Source organism: Littorina saxatilis, linkage group LG17 (assembly GCF_037325665.1).
Source record: "Littorina saxatilis isolate snail1 linkage group LG17, US_GU_Lsax_2.0, whole genome shotgun sequence".
Classification (NCBI taxonomy): domain Eukaryota; kingdom Metazoa; phylum Mollusca; class Gastropoda; order Littorinimorpha; family Littorinidae; genus Littorina; species Littorina saxatilis.
This window is the reverse complement of record NC_090261.1, coordinates 53,260,799-53,285,283: the sequence shown is the minus strand read 5'-3', so window position 1 is coordinate 53,285,283 and position 24,485 is coordinate 53,260,799. Positions and strand designations below refer to the sequence as shown.

At 43.1% G+C, this 24,485-nt stretch overlaps 1 protein-coding gene across 2 annotated transcripts in view; it reads right to left on the bottom strand.

Moving 5' to 3' along the window:
* LOC138953927 (autophagy-related protein 2 homolog A-like) overlaps nucleotides 1-24,485 on the bottom strand; it is an 82,767-nt gene that overhangs the window by 21,448 nt on the left and 36,834 nt on the right. For both annotated transcript variants that reach the window (XM_070325919.1, XM_070325920.1), the window contains exons 13-23: nucleotides 18,067-18,165; nucleotides 17,486-17,653; nucleotides 15,920-16,017; nucleotides 14,699-14,880; nucleotides 13,812-13,905; nucleotides 12,984-13,206; nucleotides 12,082-12,224; nucleotides 11,467-11,606; nucleotides 10,099-10,247; nucleotides 9,473-9,620; nucleotides 8,815-9,032 (exon numbers count right to left, since the gene is read on the bottom strand). In XM_070325919.1, coding sequence (XP_070182020.1) covers nucleotides 8,815-9,032; nucleotides 9,473-9,620; nucleotides 10,099-10,247; nucleotides 11,467-11,606; nucleotides 12,082-12,224; nucleotides 12,984-13,206; nucleotides 13,812-13,905; nucleotides 14,699-14,880; nucleotides 15,920-16,017; nucleotides 17,486-17,653; nucleotides 18,067-18,165 — 1,662 coding nt within the window. The remainder of the gene's footprint in view (nucleotides 1-8,814; nucleotides 9,033-9,472; nucleotides 9,621-10,098; nucleotides 10,248-11,466; nucleotides 11,607-12,081; nucleotides 12,225-12,983; nucleotides 13,207-13,811; nucleotides 13,906-14,698; nucleotides 14,881-15,919; nucleotides 16,018-17,485; nucleotides 17,654-18,066; nucleotides 18,166-24,485) is intronic.

Here is a 24,485-nt window from a genome sequence, read left to right as displayed (position 1 = left end):
ATAACTTGCATGTTATGATTTTTTTTATTTCGATCCTTTTTAACTAAATTCTTAAACTGAGTGGAGATGACAAAACAACGCTTCATAGAGCTGATACAGTAAACGATTAACAAATTTTCCTTCAAGAGGAGTATACAGTAAACCATAAACCAAAGCGATTAACAAAATTAAAATGCACCAAGAAAGTTTGAACTTGCATAATTATTTATACCTTACTCAGTACTGTTTCAAGAGAATTATAATTTGCCACAAAATTAATCAATAATATATACCTACATCATTAACAGCCTCAAAGGGAACTCAGCAAAGATTTTGATCTACGTTTGAAACAAATTTAATCAAGGGACTGGTAAAAGAAGGAGGAGAACAAAACAGACATACAAAAAACAGACATACAAAAAACAGACATACAAAAAACACTGTAAACTTAACATGGATTGTCAAAATATATTCTACTTCAATTTTGCAAAGTTCTATCTCCTAACATGTATCTCCTTCTTAATAATATTTTTTTTTTTTAATTTGTATTGCTTTTTTGTTTTTCAGACATCAGATCAAGGCAATTGTCTGAGCTTACCAACAGCTCAAGGCAATTGTCTGAGCTTACCTGTCGTGATTTTACCAACACTACGCTAAATTCCTTGTGCTTTAAATATAAAATTTCAAAAATAAATTTTGATTTAATTAATATACTTACCAACTCACATAGAAAGCATTAACTTCAGTTAAAGTGCTAGGACACTGAACTACGCTTCACCCCAAAGGGGAAGCAACCCCCTAAAAAAGAACGGCCTTGACCTCTAACCCAAGCTATACAAGAGTCGAGGTCATACCGTCACGTGACCTATCACGCGTGACTCAACCGCCGCCATGTTGAAACCTCACTCCCACTGAAGTGATCTGTTCATTTTTAGGGAAACCCTAAGCAATAACTTCGTTTTGTGATAAGACATTGAAGCACTCTTGCATGGCAACATGGGGAAATAACTCTGAAACAAAAACCGTATGCCATATAAGGCATGGTCCTTAGCGGTTATTTCCACTACCGGTGTACTGCGCCTGCGCAGGATGTATACCGGTGAAACTCATCCCGTATTAAAACATATACCCCCTTTAAAACATTTGCGGGGCAGGCTGGGAGGGAATTCAATATGTGAGTTGGTAAGTATATTAATTAAATCAAAATTTATTTTTGAAATTTTATATTAAATTACATATTCTTACGCAACTCACATAGAAAGCAGATTGCTAATTTAGGTGGTGGGCAAATGAACTCACAGTTAACATCTTGCAAGTATCTGGCCTGTAGCTACAATAGCTGGCAAACCGAAATTTCTGTTCTGCCGAGCACCAGATACGTCCCCAGGAAAAACATAAAAAGAAGATGTCTAGTAGATGTGTGCTAAAAAAGCGGGTACTTAAAATACCCCGCCGATAGAAACTCATGACTACGTCCCTGAACGTTCAATGAGCTGCATTCATGACTTATGTAAGTCTGTCAGACTTGAGAACAGGTAAAGAAGAGGCCTACACTCTGACCTCTTGAGCCCGTGCTGCCTGAAAAGGGAGGACTGACTGCCCCCCCCCCCCTTTTCCTTGCCACCACTGTAGGCATGCCTAATCAATGTGGCAGTCCATTTAGCTAAGGTTGACTTCGCTAAATCATTGCCTCTAGAAGAGGCTAATTTTGTCAAGGATTAAACAATCCGAACTCAAAAACTCCAAAACTAGGAGCAAGTCCCAAGTCGGGACTGGAGATTTGCTTTCAGCCAACCAAAGGGAGGTTCCCTTTAATCACGCTGGCTACAAAGAACCCAAGTGAAAATATTTTGCGACCTAGCTGTGTCAGTGCAACTGAAATCACATAAAGTCTTAATTCAGAGACGTGGGAGAAAAATCGGAAAGCCAGGATAGGTGGTTCGCCACCCGCATTGAACGGAGAGAAGTGGAGTTCTTTCCGTTAATATACGCCATTAGTTCCAAGCCAGTCAAAGTGACACAAAACGAAGACGCTGAACCCCTATGGAATCTCTAAACCAAATCCAGAGTTGGGGCAGAAGACCCTGAGCGTCTCAATGATTCCCTTACAGTAGACACCCGTGTGGCTCGAGTGTAAAAACGGCGCCCTCTTGCCAGCCCAAAGGACTGGCAACCAAGATTGAATGGGCCCATAATGTGCGACCAACAGGCCGCTCAAAGTAAAATCGAGAGTATTATCCGGGAACAGGGAGACGAACATTTAGCAGAAGGTGATAGTACCGAGAGGCAAAACTTCTATCAGCGGCTTCTCCAAATTCACCGGAAGGAGAAGAAGCGCGTAGTGAGATAGGGTCCAATCCGAGTGGACATTCTTGGCCGACTGACTAGAGTCTGCCAATAAATACATAGAGCCTCTAAGAAAGGTACTTCACCGCTAAAAAGATCTCGTGGTGGAAAAAACCACATCAAAACCTCGCATGCTCGCTGTGGCAGTAATAAGGGGCGAGATGCCACCCCCTGCTTATTGAGATAAAAGACCACTGTGGTGTTGTCTGATTGAATCAACACAAGTTCTCCCCTGACAAGAGGAAAGAAATCCGCAAGAGACAGAACTGCTTCGCTGGTGGAGAGAGAACCAACGGGAACGCCCTGCATGAGCAGTGGTGTGAGAATCCAAAGATTGGTTGTGTCTGTGAACCAGTCAAGAAAAGACACTAACATGTTCCAGCTCTTCATTTGATTGCTTAGAAAACGAAACCAGAGCCCTGAAGATCTGAATTAAATATATGCACGATCTATATAAGTGACCCAACAGGAAGGGCCCCAGTGCCTCCCTCAATAAAGTGGAAGTTCTAATCGCCCCTCCAGCCGCTGTGGGAAAACACAGAGGCAGAGAGAAGAACACTAAGACTCCAGTTGACAAGTGCCAAGAGTATGCAAGAAAGCGTGCTATTGTTTGCCCACTGAAGCCTACCGCTAAATCGCCTCGAGGAGATAAAGTGGTGGGTATTTGGCAACGTGCCACACCGAGAAGAAGATAAAAACCAAAGCTGAGAACGGCCAGCTTAGCGCTTTTCTCTGATAAGAAAAGCCGAGGCGTGCCGTGGGCTTTTCCTTTTGCTGTGAGATTCTCTCTGTTAAAGAGTCCGCGTGCAAAGAGGAGGATTCGCAAAGAAAAACCCTCGAGCAAGGAAGAGATTTAAGTCTCACCGACAGAACAATACTGTCGGCCGAGGCCTTTTCCCAGAAGAACAGCAAAGCTAAGCCCTTTGAATATGTGTCCCGACAGACCACAAAGGCATCCCATCCCGTGAGTACGAAACCGCACAAGGGAAAGAATGAATCAAAGTCTTGCACCAAGACGATAATAGAAAGAAGTGAGGCCACGATCTTCCACAGCCAGGAGATCATTGTTCTTGAAAACATACAGTTTCTCCTTGCTATGAACATTAAAGATGTATGATCGACAAGTACGGTGCAACCGGAAGCGGTTCCGTAGTACGAAGAAAAGAATAAACTAAGTTCTTAGGCTTGGTGTAACCTAGGCCTACGGATATCGCTCAGCGAGTGAAGCGTTACTTGCGCGGGTGACGCAAGCGAAAGCAACGCCGCATCGCTGCCCACAAAGGAAGTGGTGGAAAAGGAGAATCATATGAGAAAACTTCCCCAAGTTAAAATTCTAGAGCCAGACAAGAAAGCGTCCCTGCGTGTGTAAACCGCAAGTGCGTACAACCGTGCCACGACTGACATTTGTTCGGCTGAAACCTTAGCCAAAGAGGCCAGGAGTATGGGGACGTCTTTCACGCTAGAGTCGTTTCGAAATACGAAAGGATCCGACGACACCGCGATCGACCGCGAAAGAGATCGAAGAAGTGTCTCTGAAAGAGACGCAAGTTCCAACGAGTATCTTCCCGTTTCATCCAAACCAAGTAATGCGCCTTCAGAGTAAGCACAATGTTTGTCCAAACGATAGACATCCTCTCTGAGATTAGCCGACTCCGGAGTGACCGGAAGCGGTGCACTCGGCAAAGCGTAAGTCTCAATAAGACTGTGATGACGACGGGAGAGAGCAAACTTGCGTGAATGAAACGAAGTGCTCGACTTCCGTAACTGGTCTGAGGCAAGCCATAGCTGAGCAGCATCAGGAGCCTGACCGTGTGCAGCCAGTAAAGGCACAGTATCCACAGGCAAGCTATTCTCAGAACCCGAAGTTCTAGCCAGCACCCTGGAAAGTTCGTAAGCAACAGAAGGAGACTCGCTAAAATGATATCCCTGAACTTCCATTAAAGCAGGGCGGAAATCACCCACCACTGAGGGTGGTGGTGCCGCAGAGCTTGTCATAGCTGTCACCCCTTCAGCGAAGTACTTGGCAGACACCTGAGCTGCAGTAACCATAGCTGGTTTAAGTCTGAGTGACAACTTGACATCAACTTCCTCCTCAGAAACTGAGTGAGAATCGTCGAACTCCGAATCTGCTGTGGCCGGACCGTGAAAGTCACTGTGACTAGCTGCGTCACTAAAACGATCCACCACAGGCGAGGCTGATTGCAAAACGGAAGAACCGTGCAAAGCCTGCCCGAAAGCAGCTTCCTGCCCAGAGGGAGGAAGTTGAGACTTGTTTACATTCACCGGAGACATACCAGTCTGCCTGTGAGTACAACTGTCTCGTTGTCCGGTGTCGACCCCCCGTGAGTTCCGCTTGCTAAGAGCGATAGCCTCTGGGAAAGTCGAACTTTCACCCCCCCCGGCCGTGGCGGGAGGGCTACTAGTTCCGGCCCAACTTGTTGTCCGGTGTCGACCCCCCGAGTTCCGCTTGCTAAGAGCGATAGCCTCCGGGGAGTCGTACTTTCACCCCCCGGCCGTGGCGGGGGGGCTACTAGTTCCGGCCCAACTTGTTGTCCGGTGTCGACCCCCCGAGTTCCGCTTGCTAAGAGCGATAGCCTCCGGGGAGTCGTACTTTCACCCCCCGGCCGTGGCGGGGGGGCTACTAGTTCCGGCCCAACTTGAACACTTTCACCAGAGAACCTGGCTACCGGTGAACATGACTAACCTGTAGAGCGTGAAAGCTCCTCGTAAGAAGTAAACACACTCCTCTGCGTGCACGTCAGCCGAAGTGACTGTGCATGAAGGCGTGACAACAAGCCGCGTCGCCCACTCCCGCCGGGAGCGAGCACAAAATCGACGAATGGCAACCTGTTATACATTTGGGTCGAAAACATCTCAAAAAAGGGAAGAAAAACCATCTTTAACACAAGTATTCTTTCCCACTGTGTTTGCCTTGGCTGAAGTAACCTAAAATTAACCTGCTTCAGCACCGGCATGATTGGACTCATAGGGTCCGAAATTTAACAGACATTCTTTCTTTCTTCTTTATATAGTGTTTAAAGCCATATGTACTCGATGACTATACACACTAATTCCTTTACCCACAGCTGGAGACAGCTAAATTAAGTTCCCTGCAAGATATTGCAATTTTATTTTGATCTAGATAGTCCTATTTATCTAGATTTGCCACAGAGGTAGCGTTGACGCAAGGGAAAAACCTCCGCGTCTTTGTTGACATCCTCACTTTTTCAGAGGCTAGAACAAGCTGTAAAACAAGTATATGGTCGGCGCATGGCGACATATCGTCATTACATGTTCTTATGGTGCGTTTGACATCGATTATAGACAAACTACACTTTGTAAACACGGGAGCGCGTACATATGCCTTTAACGTCGTTTTCAACCATTCAAGGCTATTTAACAGACGTAGTAGTAAGAGAAGCTGGGTCAAGAACAGAAACGGTAGTGCCTTTGCCTTTCTCTTTATGCGAACTTAATAGGAGAAACCTCAGCAGCTACTGACTAGTCTGTGGTTTCTATTTCTCCTCGTCAGCCATTGCTGACAAAAACCCGGTCCTACTAATTGCCGTCCGGAGCCGTCCGGAGCCGTCCGGAACCGTCCGGAGCCGTCCGGAACCGTCCGGGGGCCGTCCGGAGCAGTCGGGGCCGTCCGGAGGCACACACTTTTATACATAATCTTCTTGTGTATGTGTGTGTGTACATGGAAGTGGGTGTATAAGTGTGTGTGCATGCAGATCTTTCTCTCTCTATCGATCGGCACACACATTTATTCATAATCTTCTTGTGTGAGCTTTTATGCGGAGTTCTGTTTTATTGTCAGACTTGTATGTGTAACTACTGGTATGTGTTTATTGCTTATCCTACGTGTTTTGTTTTTCTCATCTTTTTAAAAAAAAATGTTCTAGATTATCTTATATAAATAAGAATGAATGAATTCGATGTTTTAATGTGTATTGGGTTTAAAAGTCCTAATGTATTATTATAACAGTATGCCTGTTGTTAGCTGTTTAATTTGTTATATCATCGTTCTGTTTTATATCTGTACGCTTTTATGTGAGTTCTGTTTATTGTCAGACTTTTATGTGTAACTATGTGTTTATTGTTTATCCTACGTGTTTTGTTTTTCTCATCTTTTTACAAAGATTATCTTAATAAATATGAATGAATGAAATCGATGTTTTAATGTGTCTTGGGTTTAAAAGTCCTAATGTAGTATCATAACAGATTCTAGAAACTCTGCTGGGTGTGGATGTTTGAGAGAGAGAGAGAGAGAGAGAGAGAGAGAGAGAGAGAGAGAGAGAGAGAGAGAGAGAGAGAGAGAGAGAGAGAGAAAGAGAGAGAGAGAGAAAGAGAGAGAGAGAGAGAGAGATGTATGCACACACACTTACACTTTTACACACACACACACACACACACTCACTCACACAAGAAGATTGTGATTGTATAAATGTGTGTGCCTTCGGACGGCCCCCGGACGGCCCCCGGACGGCCTCCGGACGGCTCCGGACGGCTAGATGTATGCACACACACACTAACACGTTTACACACACACACACACACACACACACACACACACACTCACACAAGAAGATTATGTATAAATGTGTGTGCCTCCGGACGGCCCCCGGACGGCTCCGGACGTTTTTAATGTGTCTTGGGTTTAAAAGTCCTAATGTTGTATCATAACAGATTCTAGCTTGGGTTTAAAAGTCCTAATGTTGTATCATAACAGATTCTAGAAACTCTGCTGAGTGTAGATGTTTGAGAGAGAGAGAGAGAGAGAGAGAGAGAGAGAGAGAGAGAGAGAGAGAGAGAGAGAGAGAGAGAAAGAGAGAGAGAGATGTATGCACACACACTTACACTTTTACACACACATACACACACACACTCACTCACACAAGAAGATTATGTGTAAATGTGTGTGCCTCCGGACGGCCCCCGGACGGTTCCGGACAAAAAAAATCAAGTCTCGTGATCGTGATGGTCATTTGTTTTCGTGATCGTGATTGGCATTATTGCAAAGCATTTTATTTTCAACGTACATTTTGCCCGTGATCCGTGAAAAAATCAAGGTAACTGTGATCGTGAAAGCTAAAATTTCCCTTCCCGTGATCGTGATGGGCCCTCATTGGAGATGCCCCGCCATCCAGTCTGTTCGAGTTTGAGAGTGAGAGAGCACCTCCCCACACCCCAATTTCACCATTCAGTGAGCACATATCGTGATGTTCATTAAACTAAAGGAGCAAGAGAGAGAGACAGAGACAGAGAGATAGAGAGACTGGCACGTCAGTCGGACACATACACACACACACACACACACACACACACACACACACACACACACACACACACACACACACACACACACACACACACACACACACACAAGAAGATTAAATATATAATTATTATTTAATAGAGAATTTGTGATAAATGGATAAATAGAATCATATTTGTTTGTTTGATAGAGAGAGGTCGAGAGAGAGAGAGAGAGAGAGAACTGAAGATCTGCATGCACACACTCACTCACTCACACACACACACACACACACACACACACACACACACACACACACACACACTCATACACACACACATACACACACACACACACACACACACTCACTCACACAAGAAGATTATGAATAAATGTGTGTGCCGATCGAGAGACGGAGAGAAAGATCTGCATGCTTATACCCACACACACACACACTTGCATGTACACTCACACAAGATTATGAATAAATGTATGTGCCGATCGATAGAGAGAGAAAGATCTGCATGCACACACACTTATACACCCACTTCCATGTACACACACACACACACACACACACACACAAGAAGATTATGTATAAAAGTGTGTGCCTCCGGACGGCCCCGACTGCTCCAGACGGCCCCCGGACGGTTCCGGACGGCTCCGGACGGTTCCGGACGGTTCCGGACGGCTCCGGACGGCAATTAGTAGGACCCCAAAAACCCAGTCTGAGTTATGATATTGATAAACAACAACCAGACCGAACAACGGAGAAAGAAACAAACGCAAGCAAAAGCAAACAATTAGAACGAGCTCACCCAAACTTGTGCATGAGAAGCAGGGACCTGTAGACGGGGTGAAACACTGTCCAGAAGACAGTAGGCTAAAAGCCTGCAGCGTAGTGTAAAAAGCGTCCGAACTACTTGGAGACTGAAGTGGGAGTGAGGTTTCAACATGGCGGCGGTTGAGTCACGCGTGATAGGTCACGTGACGGTATGACCTCGACTCTTGTATAGCTTGGGTTAGAGGTCAAGGCCGTTCTTTTTTAGGGGGTTGCTTCCCCTTTGGGGTGAAGCGTAGTTCAGTGTCCTAGCACTTTAACTGAAGTTAATGCTTTCTATGTGAGTTGCGTAAGAATATGTAATTTAATGCTTTTTTAATGTCACTTGGCTCAATAAATACTGTATTCTGTATTCTGTATTCTGAGCCACAAGACAGAGATTCACTCAAACCTTGTTGTTGTTAAGACTGTCCACTTTGATCTTGATGGCTACAGACACCATGTCCTCTGAGGTTTCCCCTGTTCCCACACTGGTCAGTGGTGCTATGGGCACACTGTGTTCTGACCGGTAGATGCGGTCAGCCATGTGCATGAAGCGCTTGTTGTTGTCCGGCGTCAGGGCGTCCAAGTGCTCCATCTTGATGTGACCTTTGCTGTTGTCTGCATTCCCTGGGAACAAAGAAAAACCATCTATCACCATCAAGCTCAGGATGAATGCAGGTCTATAACTTTTGTACTGTGCACACATGACAAAACAAACTGCATTTTTAGAGGGCTTTTTCTCTGCATGTCAGAGTTGTTTTCTTTTCAAAAACACAACAATTCAGCCCAGTGTGCTAATAACACAAGAAGTGTATTTTGGAAATGTAGCACTCACTATTCTTTCTGTACAGAAGAGTATCATATCACTTGTGGATTTCAACACCCCTCCCCCCTCTTTCCCTCCAAAACCAAACACACACACACACACACACACATACACAAACACACAAACACACAGAAACACGGCATGCATGCATGCACGCATGCAGGCATGTATAAACACACACACACACACACACACACACACACACACACACACACACACACACACACCACAGGGTACCCACCAGCATGCAGAAACTTGGCATTGTTGGCGTTAAAGGTGACGTATCTCAGGTCCTTATCCCCCTCATGGCCGACAGATATGAAGAGCAATCCCTCCTTGATGATCAGCAGCAACTCTCCATGGCAATCCTCCTCCTCCTTACCTTCCTCCTGAAAACAAAAGTTGCAAATTAGCACTGTTTCCCATGGCAACCATCCACATTCTTATAACTTTGCTTGCAAACAAGCAGCCATCAGATTGTTCAACTTTACAAAAACAATATTTAAACAGTGTGTACCTTTCAAATAATAACATAGTAACACATTACTTCACAGCGAGCGTACATGTACAACTTTTTCCTCACTGATGCAGGAATTAGAAGATAGTGTCAAGCTAACTGTGTCAAGCTAACTGTGTCAAGCTAACTGTGTCAAGCTAACCGTGTCACGCTAATTGTGTCAAGCTAACTGTGTCAAGCTAACTGTGTCAAGCTAACTGTGTCAAGCTAACTGTGTCAAGCTAACTGTGTCAAGCTAACTGTGTCAAGCTAACTGTGCCAAGCTAACTGTGTCAAGCTAACCGTGTCAAGCTAACTGTGTCAAGCTAACTAAATTGGAGGAAAACAGTAAGTAAGCCCATCAAACTTACATCCTTGATAGGAACGTTAGCGAAGACCTTCCCCTCCCCGATGCTGACAGAGACACACAGGTTGCTGGGAAAAGGCACCTTGTTGTCAGAAATGTGACCTTCACGGGACTGTGGAGACCCGTTGTATTCGTCTGAATCACTGTCGGAATCTGCATCACAACAGATTTAGATTTCATATCTGGATAAAAAATACCCAGTAAAGCTATTGTGCACAGACAAAGCATCAGCATACACTAACAAACCCTTCATTGACTCTCAGGAAACAATTTACAACAAGTATTGTTCTGTTGCACCTGCATGAAAAGAGAACTAACTAGATTTAGCACATCTGTACTCACAGCAAAGCAGAACAGGATATTACCATACAGACTGTCCAAAACAAAGTGACATACAATCAGAAACAGCATCAATGTTTTCATGGAACCATGGAATCATTAAACCATAAAACATAAAATATGTTTCAAAATTGTGGAGCCTCGAACCCCGACCCCAAGCCACCGCCCACCCCAGTACTACCAGTGTCCTTAAATATATCAAATGTCTTTCAACAAACTGTGGAACCCCTGAAAATACTTGTACAGTGTCCACATATTGGGCGGATATATAGCTCAGTTGGTAGCGCGCTGGATTTGTATTCAGTTGGCCGCTGTCAGCGTGAGTTCGATCCCAGGTTCGGCGGAAATTTATTTCACAGAGTCAACTTTGTGTGCAGACTCTCTTCGGTGTCCGAACCTCCCCCCGTGTACACTACATTGGGTGTGCACGTTAAAGATCCCACGATTGACAAAAGGGTCTTTCCTGGCAAAATTGCTTAGGCACAGTTAATAATTGTCTACCTATACCCGTGTGACTTGGAATAATAGGCCGTGAAAGGTAAATATGCGCCGAAATGGCTGCAATCTACTGGCCGTATAAAATTTCATCTCACACGGCATCACTGCAGAGCGCCTAGAACTGTACCCACGGAATATGCGCGATATAAGACTCATTGATTGATTGATTGATTGATATTGAAAGAAACAAAATGAGTTGCAACAAACTGTGGAACCCCTGAAAATACTTGTACAGTGTCCACATATTGAAAGAAACAAAATGTGTTTCAATAACCGCCCCCCACCCCACCCCAGTACCTTAAGTATATAAAATGAGTTCCCCAGTACCTTAAGTATATAAAATGAGTTCCCCAGTACCTTAAGTATATAAAATGAGTTGAAACAAACTGTGAAACCCCTGAAAATACTTGTACAGTGTCCACATTGAAAGAGATCAAATGTTTTTCAATAATCTACCCCACCATCCCACCCCCACCCCCAACCCCCACCCAATGTTTAACTGACAACAGGCATGTGGCTCAATCAAGGCACTCACCAAAGTGTGGCTGGTACATGCTCTGTGTCATGGGACCACTCAGACCAAACTGGGGCTGCACGTTCAGGCTGAGACCTGACGCAAACGTTTCCGGCGGAGACGGGCTCTGAGGTTCCCATAGCAACAGGTCATTGTTTATCCTGAAAGCAGCATCATATGAGTAAAGTTTCCTGTACACCCATCCATTTAGTTAAAACTGTCAGTATTTTTCACTATTGGAGACAAAACTGGAGGGGTGCTCCTAAACCAAGACAGATGCCACAGTTCACTTAAAAATCATTCAAAAGCATGACAATTCAATACATTAATATCAACAGCTTACGGTAGCATTACATCCAGAGCATTTGTCATCATTATCCTGTTACGGTGGGATTCAGTCATTTTTTTCTTCAAGGCTATGATTTTCCTCCTGTTTGGCATCACTATTCTGATCCAAAAACTTCACATGTTATGGAAGAGTTTTGAGTAAAATCATTGCAGGGGTTTCTAAATTACAGCACAGCGAATGTCCCTTGAACTTTTTAAGGTCTAACTCCTCAGAAAACTTTCCAAAATGGCGTCTTAGGTATACTAACACCAACATCCGAAAGAATAAATGAATCATGTGATGCTGACCTGTTGTAGAGGAGCTCCACGAAGGGCTTGTCGTGCAGCAGAAAAAGGACCTTGGGTCCCGAGATCTCCACCAGCAGGCTGGTGTGGGACGAAGACACGTCCACAAACTTGCGACACTCCTCCTTGGTGCCTGGTATCAGCTTCTGCAACATCACAACAGAGACTGTCAATTCAATATTACCTACTATTTCGACTGATCATGGGCCTGGGACCTAGTTTTCTTCCACACGAGACTGTCGATGTCAAACCAGAGCAGCTGCTGAGTGTGGAAGAAACTCTCTCATGTCAAGCTCCAGAGTGTGAAACATCAAATATTACAAAGACTGGAGTTGCTACAAGCAAAGAAGGAAAGCGTGAGACATACAATTGCTCAACCTCATAATAAAAGTACAATTTCCTCTTAAGATAACAACTTAACTTTTGTTTTAATTACCAAAATGCACAATTAATCATTTGTTTTTCCCACTCTTCAAGGCAGTCACAAAAACTAAATCTCTGACAAATACTGACTGGCCATTTATGCTGGATATAAGTTGTCTGGTTCATTCTAAATGCTTTTGAGATCCTTTTGCAGAAAAATGCAGTTAAACCGTACTAAAAGAGAGCACTGTCCCAGATTGTGAAAGTCTACCTGTTACCTTTGCCATAATGGAGATGGTTTACACAAACACAGCCACATACACACACACATCCATGGACAAACGGACAGACAGATGCTCTCTCTCTCTCACTCTCTCTCTCTCACACACACACACACACACACACACACACACACACACACACACACACACACACACACACACACACACACACACACTCTCTCTGTCACCTAAACACATACCCACACACCCTCTTTCTCTTACACAAACACACAAGACACACTATCTCTCGCTCTCACAAACCTCAAAAGTAGACTTGAACCCTTCCTGATCATCTCCCTCAAGATGGGCCGCACCATGAGTGACCTCCCTTTTCACGGAGAATGGCGTGGCCCCGGCCTTGCCGCCCATAATGTCCTGTTCAAGGACACTGCCAAAGCCCGCCATCATGCTCTCGAGAACCGGTTCCTCCTTGTGCAGAGCGTCCAGGAGATTGCTGGTCGACGGAAATGACTTCACAACAACCCTGAAAGACAGCCGATATAATGTTTAGAGGGAGACAACCAAGGGTCAGCAAAGTCATTTGAAAAACTGTTCTACGTGTGTTACCTCCCTGCATTCACAGAAGAACAAAACATTGTGTTACTATCATGCAAGAAACTATGTGAAGTAGTTCACAAAATAATGTGAATAATGACTGGTATACACAAGTTAACTCCCTGTATATAATTAATGATACATTGGAGTCTGCAAGAAGATTCATCAAGTAGTATACAACAGCTACTTAAGAAATTCAACAGACGAATTGGTTTGTCTCTTTTTGAGAAATCCTTCACAGACAGCCATAAAAGATATAACTCTGAACAGCTAAACTGCAACAACTGGTATGGAAGGAATCAGAGGGAACCACTCCTACTTTCCACCTGCAGACTGGTGTCTTCAAGCATTGTCGTTTACCAATGAGAACCAAGAGAGTGTGAGATTGTGTACTCTTTGAGTGAGTAAGTGAGTCAGTCAGTGTGCGTGCGTGCCTGCCTGCGTGCATGCGTGCGTGCGTGCGTGTGTCTGTGTGAGTTTTTGGTACACAAGAGGCATGTTTCAAGTTAGAAACAAGCAAATGTTTCCACTCACCTTGGGCGATTAAAGTTGTCCCCTACATCCCTCGGACCTTGCTGCACGCTGCCAAACAGCAGTGGGGTTTTGTTAAAGTCCTCTTGGAAGTACACTGTTGTGAGGGACACGGACATGTTAAAAACCACATGAAGACAAGAAAGACAACTCTACATATTAAATCAGAACAAAGGGTTTTCTCTGTTCTTTCTAGCAGTTTCAATACTGAACAGCTAACAGCCTGTAATATATCTGATCAAATTCTGGTATAACAAAAATCCATCTGTCTTTCTCTTCAAGTTCAACACAGCGATAAGCACCACCTACTGGCATTAACAGTCAATCTCTGTGGAACGTTCTACTATGCAGTAGTAATAATTTTCAAACTTGAAACAGTAAGCTGTGAACCTTTCCATAATCATTGTCTCTCATTCTGTCTCTCTCTGTCCCGTCTGTTTGTTTCTTTCTCTCTTTTTCACACACCCACTCACATGCTTTTTTTTCGTTGCTCATATACACACAAACATACGGTTTCTCTCCTCTCTCTCTATTTAATTTCCTCCTCTCTCTTAAACGTGTGTACAAACACACACACACACACACACACACACACACACACACACACACACACACACACACACACACACACACACACACACACACACACACACACACACACACACACACACACACACACACACATACATACACACACACTGACACACACTGACACACACATGAGCACATAACACTATCTTTCTACTTCCACCTCGAATTTATTCTTCTCTCTCTCCCTCTCCTTCATCCAAACTCTCTCCCTCTTTCACCCTCACCCCCCCCCCCCCCCTCCTCTCTCTCTCCACTTTCTCAATATCCATCCCCCCACTCCCTCTCTGTGACAAACTCACCCTCCAACTTGCTACACATGACTTCAGTGACAGACGGTTCAGAGGTAGCAGCTTCGGGTGAATCACGTCGCAGCAATGATAAACTGTCTACTTCAAGCAGCAGACTCTCCTTGTGCAGGTTTCGGCCCCACCATTCTCGCGGCGCATGCTGGCTGCCAGGCCTCAGGTCCGGTATAGGGAACCTATGTTTGCAAACACAGAAGCAAAATGTGTCAGGGGAACAACACTGTAAACAGACTGATGAAAAGAGACAGCACATCAGTGTGATGTCAAATGACCGGGTAGTCACAGGGATAAGGCAGGGAAGTTAACTACAAATCAACATGATTAACTGACTTGACAAATGTCATAGCTGTTCCAAATTCAGACCTAACAATATAACAACAGAATAGTCTGAAAGATATTGTTATTCTCTTTTTGGTGATGTACCTAACTTGGATGTAAACTCCTGTCAGTGAACAAGTTGAATTTAATACTGGAATAATAACTTGCTTCTGCACTGAAAACACTAAAAAGCATACTTTTATCAAGACAAGATGGTTTACTACTCTTCAATAAAGATACATGCTTATGCAGTGATGTGCTCACAACAAGACTCACGTCTTATACCATAACCTTGAATCATTTTTTTATTTCCTCAACCAGACATGTCCCCACTCGATCCATTCTTCTACAAAGTAAAATTCCCCTCAGAAAGGACCCCAAAAAATCTGATATGTTCTATGCCTTTGTATCTCAGTCAGGAACTAATTCTCAGTGTAATCCCCCATTCTTCAAGTCACCAAAACAGCAACTGCTTTTTGCAGTCACATTTAAGGAACATGCCACTTTGTAAAACACTGTGCCTGGGCCTGTAATAAAAGGCCTTCTGTGTTTAGCAGCCTTTGCTTGGGAGGTTAACACACGTGTTGTGTGCTTCAAGTTCACAACATCACAGTGACTTAACTGCCTCGCTCTAATGTGAGAAAGTAAGTGTGCCTGGAAACAACAACTACTCGCCTGTCTGCATCATCTCACGTGTGCATTCACACACACAACTTTATGTAACAACATAATATAATTTTCAGCCTATTTTTGAAAGTCTCCTCTCAAACACATCCCCCTTTGACACACACAATACACAGACACAGACAGACAGACAGACAGACAGACAGACAGACAGACAGACAGACAGAGACACAGACACACACACACAGAGTACATCACGTTGTTGTTCCTCACCTGACCCTGAGAGTGGTGTGGGGGCAGGAGACGTTGAGGCTGACAGCAGTATTACTGGCCACGTCCTGCATGGCCTCGTCAAACCCTGACTGCCCATTCTGGCAACACACAAACACAATTCCTTTAATAATAACATCACCTTTCACAAATCATTCACATCTTACTATCAGTTTTCTAGTGCCAGTGAAGCCTCGTCAAACCCTGACTGCCCATTCTGGCAACACATTAACACAATCACATAGGCTTTAACATCACCTTTCACAAATCATTCACATTTTACTATAAGTTTACAAGTGTTAGTGAAGCCTCTCCAAAGCCTGACTGCCCATTCTGGCGACACACACACACAATCATGTAGGCCTCAACATCACCTTTCACTAATTATTTACACAGTGAAACATGTACCGTACTTTCCGGGTGACAAGGCGCTTCGTTATACAAGACGCACCCCCTTCTTTAAAAAAAAAATTGTAATCCAGTCACCCATTGGACGCAGGGGGCCGATAGGGCGCACCAAAATTGAAAAAGTATACCGGTAACAAACGGTGGAAGAATGAAAATAAGCCGGCGAGATCAAAGACAGGTCCATTGTTTATAGACACGACCTTCTTCCCAGGGGTCAATGACCCAGTTTTTGCCATGAGAGGTGGTTCCCCTGTCATATCTGAGAGAGGAAACACTTCCTGCACCGGGGTCAGTGACCGGTCAGTGACCGACTTTAACTGAGTGAAAATATGTGTGCTCTGTGTGTGCGGGGAGATCAAAGGCATTGTGATAGCTGGGTGGCCTTGTTTATAGACACGACCTTCTTCCCAGGGGTCAATGACCCAGTTTTAGCCATGAGAGGTGGTTCCCCTGTCATATCTGAGAGAGGAAACACTTCCTGCACCGGGGTCAGTGACCGGTCAGTGACCGAGTTTAACAGAGTGGAAATCTGTGTGCTCTAGTAGCTGAAACATGCATTATCACAAGTTGTTTGACTGGTACTCAGGCGGTCTCTTTGATTTTTTTCGTATTTCATACACGGATTAGATGCTTCGTTATACAAGACGCAGGGGTCGAACTCGAGGAAAAAAGTCCCGCCTTATGACCCAAGTACGGTATTAGTTTACAAATGTCATTTGTGTGTACCGTCTTTCAAAGTGACTCTAACTTTACATGGTAATGATGCATCGTGTACAAACCGTTTGAAGATAAACTCAGAAAAACAGGAGCCAAGATTTCTTTATTTTGTGTTTTTAAAACTTGACAACCCCTTCCATATTTGCACTATCTTTGGCATATTAATGTAGGTTCTTTTTTCTAAGAAAGAAGGCATCAAGAACACAAGGAAACGCAAGCACAGGTACATGAGCAGACTAAAACACAGTCAGACAGTGGCTGGTGAGAGAGAGAGTGAGACATACAAAAAAAAACAGACAGGCATGCAGACAGGAAGATTGACACACACACATCTCTGTCTGTCTGTTATTCTCTGTCTGTCTGTCTCGCTCTCTCTCACCAGGCACGGTCTTATTACTCTGACTACAGGGCTAGTTTAGCACACCACACTCACACTCTACTTACCCCAGCCAGCAGAGACTGTCCAAACTGAGGAACTGGCTGTTTGGGTGTGGACAGAGTAGTGAGAAGAGTGTTGAGTCTGTCCTGCATGGTGATATCCAGTTCCACAACCGCTTTACCCAGCTGCAGGCATACCTCTGTCTGCTTGAACGTGTATCCATACGGACCAGTCTGGCAAACCAATAAAGATGTAGAACATTTAGACAAAGAAAATACTTAATCTTGCAGATACAAATTATAAGTCAAAGTAGCAAAACACAAAAATAAACTAAATTAACATAATTGCTCTTCAGACTTAAATAACCCCGAAAACAAGGATCAAAACTCACACATTTTGATCAAAAATGTTGTAAACTAATCTGTACACAAGCGTGACGGTACCTGGAAACAATTTAGCTTCTTTCAACTAAAAAGTCAATGGTCAGAAAAGATTCAACCCAAGAACACAGAGAATTTATGAAAAGTATGAAATGCGCTAAAGTTTCACAGATTGTCTCATTGAGATGCTATTAGGTACAAGATCACTCTTCTCTCCCTTCGGATTTTCCTTGTTCACTCATAGCACAATGTCAAAGTCTCCTGACCTTGGAATTGATGGTGGCATTGAGGCGGACAGCAGGGGTGGGCACTGTACCCGTCAAGGAATCAAAGTCTGACGTTCTGCTGCTGGGGAATGTCAGGATCTGTAACACACATACCAAACTTTTAAACTTTCACCCCAAAAAATGGACTGCAAACATTTTATAATCAAGAAGAAAAAAGTGGGAGAAAAAAGGGTACATGTACTTCTAAAACATTTTTCAATAAAAACTAAAAAATTCTTGTCCCCTGGATTTTGTTTTATGAACATTTCACTCACAGGATGTTTTCCCCCAATTCCTTGCAATAAAATACACTTCTCACACAACATCGCCCTTCCACCCTCTCTCTCTCTCTCTTGCTCCCCCTCTGTCTGTCTGTCTGTCTGTCTGTGTGCATGTGCATGAGAGCGTCTCTGTGCCTGCACGCATGTGCAAGTGTGATTTGTGCATGCTGTCTATGCAGACATAAATACAAGCAGTTTATTTACTACTCCCCAACATCGAACGCAGAAGAAGAAGAATTTACTACTCCCATACTTCTTTTCTATTCCACCTTTACATTAAATATCCCCCATATATTCAGCCTTCTCACTGTTCCTTTCAAATACACCTTCCCAAAGAACTTGGCCTCTTTTCTTGCCGCACCTAATCCATCTGTCAAACCCAAACTATCAAACTTTGATGTGGCAATAGGTTTTCAGGTTTTCCCACGCAGTTTAATAATCGTTAACAGATAACTTGACCTTGTGGAGCATGAGGTCAAACTTCTGACAGTGTCGCTGAGAGATTAAAGTATGCTATTACATCATAATGCCCTTTCGATAAATAAACACTTTTGACACACTCAGAAACATTTATTACATTGGCTGTGGGTGGTTTTTTTTGTGGGGGTAGGGTCTAGTTTCGCATAGTTCTAATTTTAGAGAAACTCAATCAGCATTGTATGAACACACTTATGTCAGCAGACTGGAGGTGCTGCAATGACTCATCACCATGTAAATGTGCATGGCTTCACATACTACATTGTACATGTACGGTCATTTGAAAAATACATGTAATACACTGCACTTCATTCTTTTCCAGTCAGCTTGAATACAAAAGATTGTCAATGCAAGTGACTAAATTCACCTTTGATTGATATGTTTTTAATGTGTAACTTCCTTTCTAATTATCTGAAGTCTTAATTACTATTGGTGTTCTTACTGTTTTTTGCTATACATGTATTTAGATGGAGTTCTAATGTCTTCGTTCCTCTGCATGAACAATCTTCTTTTTGTTTTTGAAAACATCTATATGTACCACCTTTTCATCCTGATGCATACATGTACCACTGACTACGATTCTTAAGCAATTGATTCAGACAGTGGGGTTTTCCCACTGACTTATTGACTTATTTCTATGATTATTACTGGTAACAGCGATACATATATTTCATCAGCTGCAAAACAAGATACATCTCTGGAACAGCCAATTGTCAGGCTTCACACATGATGGTTTTTCCTTTGACGACCTTTCAATGTTTCATGACTGATAGTCTAAATTATCCTATATGTTCTGAGACATAGAGTAAATCCTTCGACTAAAATAACAATATGTGAATTTCAGAACTTCATCCCCTTAAGGGTTTTTCCCTCATGCGTGCGTGCGTGTGTGTGTGTGTGTGTGTGTGTGTGTGTGTGTGTGTGTGTGTGTGTATGTGTGTGTATGTGTGTGTGCTTGCATGCATGCGTGCGTGTGTGTGTGAGCTGTCCGCCAGTTTTGAAGGCAGCAGTATCTCTTTTCAAAAGTAAATATTTTAAGACTGACAGTTCCAGTGTGTTGTTGTTATTATTGCTTTTTGGTGTTGGTTTTTTTTCTTCATTTCCTTCTTTTTTAAATTCTGCATCGCTGTTGAATGACCAGAATCATAAAACCCCGACGTTCAGAATCCACCTTTTAACTGTCCATCAAAATGTTAATGTTCAGCTCCAACCGTTTTTGTCCTCACTTCAAAAACCCCTGTACCAACTATGCCCCGGCCTTCAAACAGCGGAGATGCCTCCCCCAAACAAAGCGGGAAGGAAAACAGCTAACAATTCCTGTCTCCCGGCAACAGAAAAGCCAACAAGAACAACACGGTCAACACACAAGAAGCTAACAGTGACAAACGGCAGGGGAGGGAATCCCGTCAACTTCTAATCGATACATGATGGCCCCTCGCTGAGCGCTGAGAGCAGAGACCATTGAGACTGAATAGCAAGTACGGTCGTTATGGACAGGAGCAGACGACATCCTGTTTTTACCTGTTGACTCCTTTCATCGTCCGCGTTCTTCTGTCAATATTTTGTGTCTTTTTCCGTCGCCATCTCTTGTTCCGCTTCTATTTGATTTGTCTACTGTTACGACCAACTGCACTGACTCCAATGCGGCGGCCAAAAATCAGAACAGCAGCATTATACTTGTTGAGGGTGGCCAGTTTATTGTTTTCTTCACCAAACTTGGTGAACAGGTTCTATACATTCCTGAGACGGTCCTTACAAAAATTGGGACCAGTCAAACACACGGTTAGGGAGTTATTGGTGGATTAAGATTCTACAAGGACTTATAGAGGGACATATTAATGGTCAAAGGGAAATAACCTTCTCAGTTGGTGGCAGTGAGAATGGTAAGGACGGGGGTGTTTTTCCTACCTCGGAGGAATTTCTTGTTTTCTTCCTGCCCTCCCTTCTTCTTCTGAGCCCAAATACCCCCCCCCCCCCCCCCCAACTCCCATTTTCCTCTGCATTTTTTCATTGTGGACCTATAAGCAGACGGCATCTTGCATCAGCCGCTGGAGTGGTTGGAATATTTGAAAAGACAGAACTCAATCAATATTTTATTACCAAGTCAGTGCCCCATATGGCTTTTTGACCAATCAGGACGGATTCTAGGTGACCCTCTAAATGTTATAACGTTCAGGCAGGGACCCTTTTTGTTTATCACGCTAAAAATTAACAAGACAAAGTAATAATGTAATTCAACAATATCAGCGTGATTTATTCTAAAGAATGACACTTCAAATGCTGTCAGGTAATACTCTCTTTATCTAAAAAAAAAAAAATACCGAAAAGCGAGTTTTGTCGGTGGGTGCGTAACAGAACAGCAAGGCACCGCCCATCGTCTGAGTGTGCAATGCCGACCGCTCACTTGAAAGCTAAATGATCAAAGTTAGGAAAAATCAAGTGAAATTGCGCCACTCGCTTTACATCAAATGTATCTTTACGTCATTTCCCATCCGTCTGGAGTCGGTTCTAAATCTGTCGCTCTCTGTTCAACGAGAAAAAGCGAAGTAACCGAAACGCATGTTCAACATGGTTTATCTTGTGAGATTGTTGTGTGTCAAAGGCATTTGACCTGTGAATATTCATCACGTCAGGTGTGTTACTCTGATTGGCTGACTCAGGTCACGAGAATTCTTTGACTGACAGGCATAATCAGGTAGAAGCGCTCAAGTTCCCATTGCGGCTGTTCTGTCTAATTCGCGGGGTTGCTTCGAAATTTCCTTTGGTCGAATTAAACGGTAATAAAACCGTTATTTCTAATATGCTGACTGTTAGCAAATGATAACAGACATGTCACACAAACGATATCAGCATTCGCCTAAAAGGCTCATGCTTGGATATCTTTTTTCTCGACATGTCTTGTTATCATTTGCTAACACGGCAGTCATCACATTAGAAATAACTCATATTACGGTGATAACGTAACAGAGAGAGACAGAGAGAGACAGAGAGAGAGACAGAGAGAGACAGACAGACAGACAGACAGACAGACAGACAAGACAGACATCATACCGGAGGAGCGCAAAAGCAGAGGATAGAGAAGACCGATGTGGATGAAAACCAGAAAACCAGAGCAGGTACACCCAACACCAACATAGCAAACACATGATGGGTGCAGAGATTACCTGGTGAGGCAAGGAGGACCAGCGTCGCGGACACAACAGAGAACACCGACAGAATCAGAAATAATCATTTTTAACCTCGGCGAAACAGGATCAAAAGTAGCTGATTCAAACAAAGGAAAACTTGATCACTTTCTCCTTCAAAGCGGTTTGCCTCCCGCCCCCCCGCCCCCCTCCCCCTCCCCAAAAAAGAAGAAAAAGACTACTCCTAAGAAGCTTCACATTTCTTTTCAATGTGTCCTTTTTATATTTAGTCAAGTTTTGACTAAATATTTTAACATCGAGGGGGAATCGAAACGAGGGTCGTGGTGTATGTCTGTGTGTGTGTGTGTGTGTGTGTAGAGCGATTCAGCGGACTAAACTACTGGACCGATCTTTATGAAATTTGACATGAGAGTTCCTGGGTATGAAATCCCCGAACGTTTTTTTCATTTTTTTGATAAATGTCTTTGATGACGTCATATCCGGCTTTTCGTGAAAGTTGAGGCGGCACTGTCACGCCCTCATTTTTCAACCAAATTGGTTGAAAGTTTGGTCAAGTAATCTTCCACGAAGCCCGGACTTCGGTATTGCATTTCAGCTTGGTGGCTTAAAAATTAATTAATGACTTTGGTCATTAAAAATCTGAAAATTGTAAAAAAAAATAAAAATGTATAAAACGATCCAAATTTACGTTTATCTTATTCTCCATCATTTGCTGATTCCAAAAACATATAAATATGTTATATTCGGATTAAAAACAAGCTCTGAAAATTAAATATATAAAAATTATGATCAAAATTAAATTGTCCAAATCAATTTAAAAACACTTTCATCTTATTCCTTGTCAGTTCCTGATTCCAAAAACATATAGATATGATATGTTTGGATTAAAAACACGCTCAGAAAGTTAAAACAAAGAGAGGTACAGAAAAGCGTGCTATCCTTCTTAGCGCAACTACTACCCCGCTCTTCTTGTCAATTTCACTGCCTTTGCCATGAGCGGTGGACTGACGATGCTGAAAAATGGCATTGCGTTCAGTTTGATTCTGTGAGTTCGACAGCTACTTGACTAAATGTTGTATTTTCGCCTTACGCGACTTGTTGGTCGATTCTGTCAGTGTTCTCTGTTTGACTAAATGTTTTAACATAGAGGGGGAACTCGAGACGAGGGTCGTGGTGTATGTGTGTGTGTGTGTCTGTCTGTCTGTGTGTGTGTGTCTGTCTGTCTGTCTGTCTGTCTGTGCGTGTGTGTGTGTGTAGAGCGATTCAGACCAAACTACTGGACCGATCTTTATGAAATTTTACATGAGAGTTCCTGGGAATGATATCCCCGGAGGTTTTTTTCTTTTTTTCGATATATACCTTTGATGACGTCATATCCGGCTTTTTGTAAAAGTTGAGGCGGCACTGTCACACCCTCATTTTTCAATCAAATTGATTGACATTTTGGCCAAGCAATCTTCGACGAAGGCCGGACTTCGGTATTGCATTTCAGCTTGGTGGCTTAAAAATTAATTGATGACTTTGGTCATTAAAAATCTGAAAATTGTAAAAAAAATATTTGTTTTATAAAACGATCCAAATTTACGTTCATCTTATTTTTCATCATTTTCTGATTCCAAAAACATATAAATATGTTATAATTATCTGGATTAAAAACAAGCTCTGAAAATTAAAAAAATTAAAATTATGATCAAAATTAAATTTTCGAAATCAATTTAAAAACACTTTCATCTTATTCCTTGTCGGTTCCTGATTCCAAAAACATATAGATATGATATGTTTGGATTAAAAACACGCTCAGAAAGTTAAAACGAAGAGAGGTACACTAAAGCGTGCTATGAAGCACAGCGCAAACGCTACCGCGCCAAACAGGCTCGTCACTTTCACTGCCTTTTGCACTAGCGGCGGACTACGTTCAATTTCATTCTGTGAGTTCCACAGCTTGACTAAATGTAGTAATTTCGCCTTACGCGACTTGTTTATAAATGTCTTTGATGACGTCATATCCGAGATACAGAATAGCGTGCTATCCTGCTCAGCGCAACCACTACCGCGCTATGCTGGATTGTCAATTTCACTGCCTTTGCCACGAGCGGTGGACAGACGATGCTATACGAGTATACGGTCTTGCGGAAAAAATGCAGTAAGTATTGAGAGAAGTCAATGCCGACACAATACTACGGTTCCGTTGTCTTGCTAAAAGAAACATGAAAGGCTTTTTCTTAACAAAAACAACCCAGTCACCCACAAGGAATGTTTTGTGGGACTCCCCTTCATCAGTACGACGTACATCTTGAAAAAAACACACGTTAACACCTCAAACCTTTGCTTAGAGTCTTAACGGACCTGCCTCGTTCAAATATTTGCTTGCAGCGACGGAGGAAACTCAACGTTTGAAAAGATGCTTGCTGCACAGAGTGTCAACTAAATAGCAACTGGACTAGCCACAAACTCCGACACATCTTTTGTTACCTTGGTGTCGTTTGCCTGTGTTTTCATCGCATACGTTATGTTC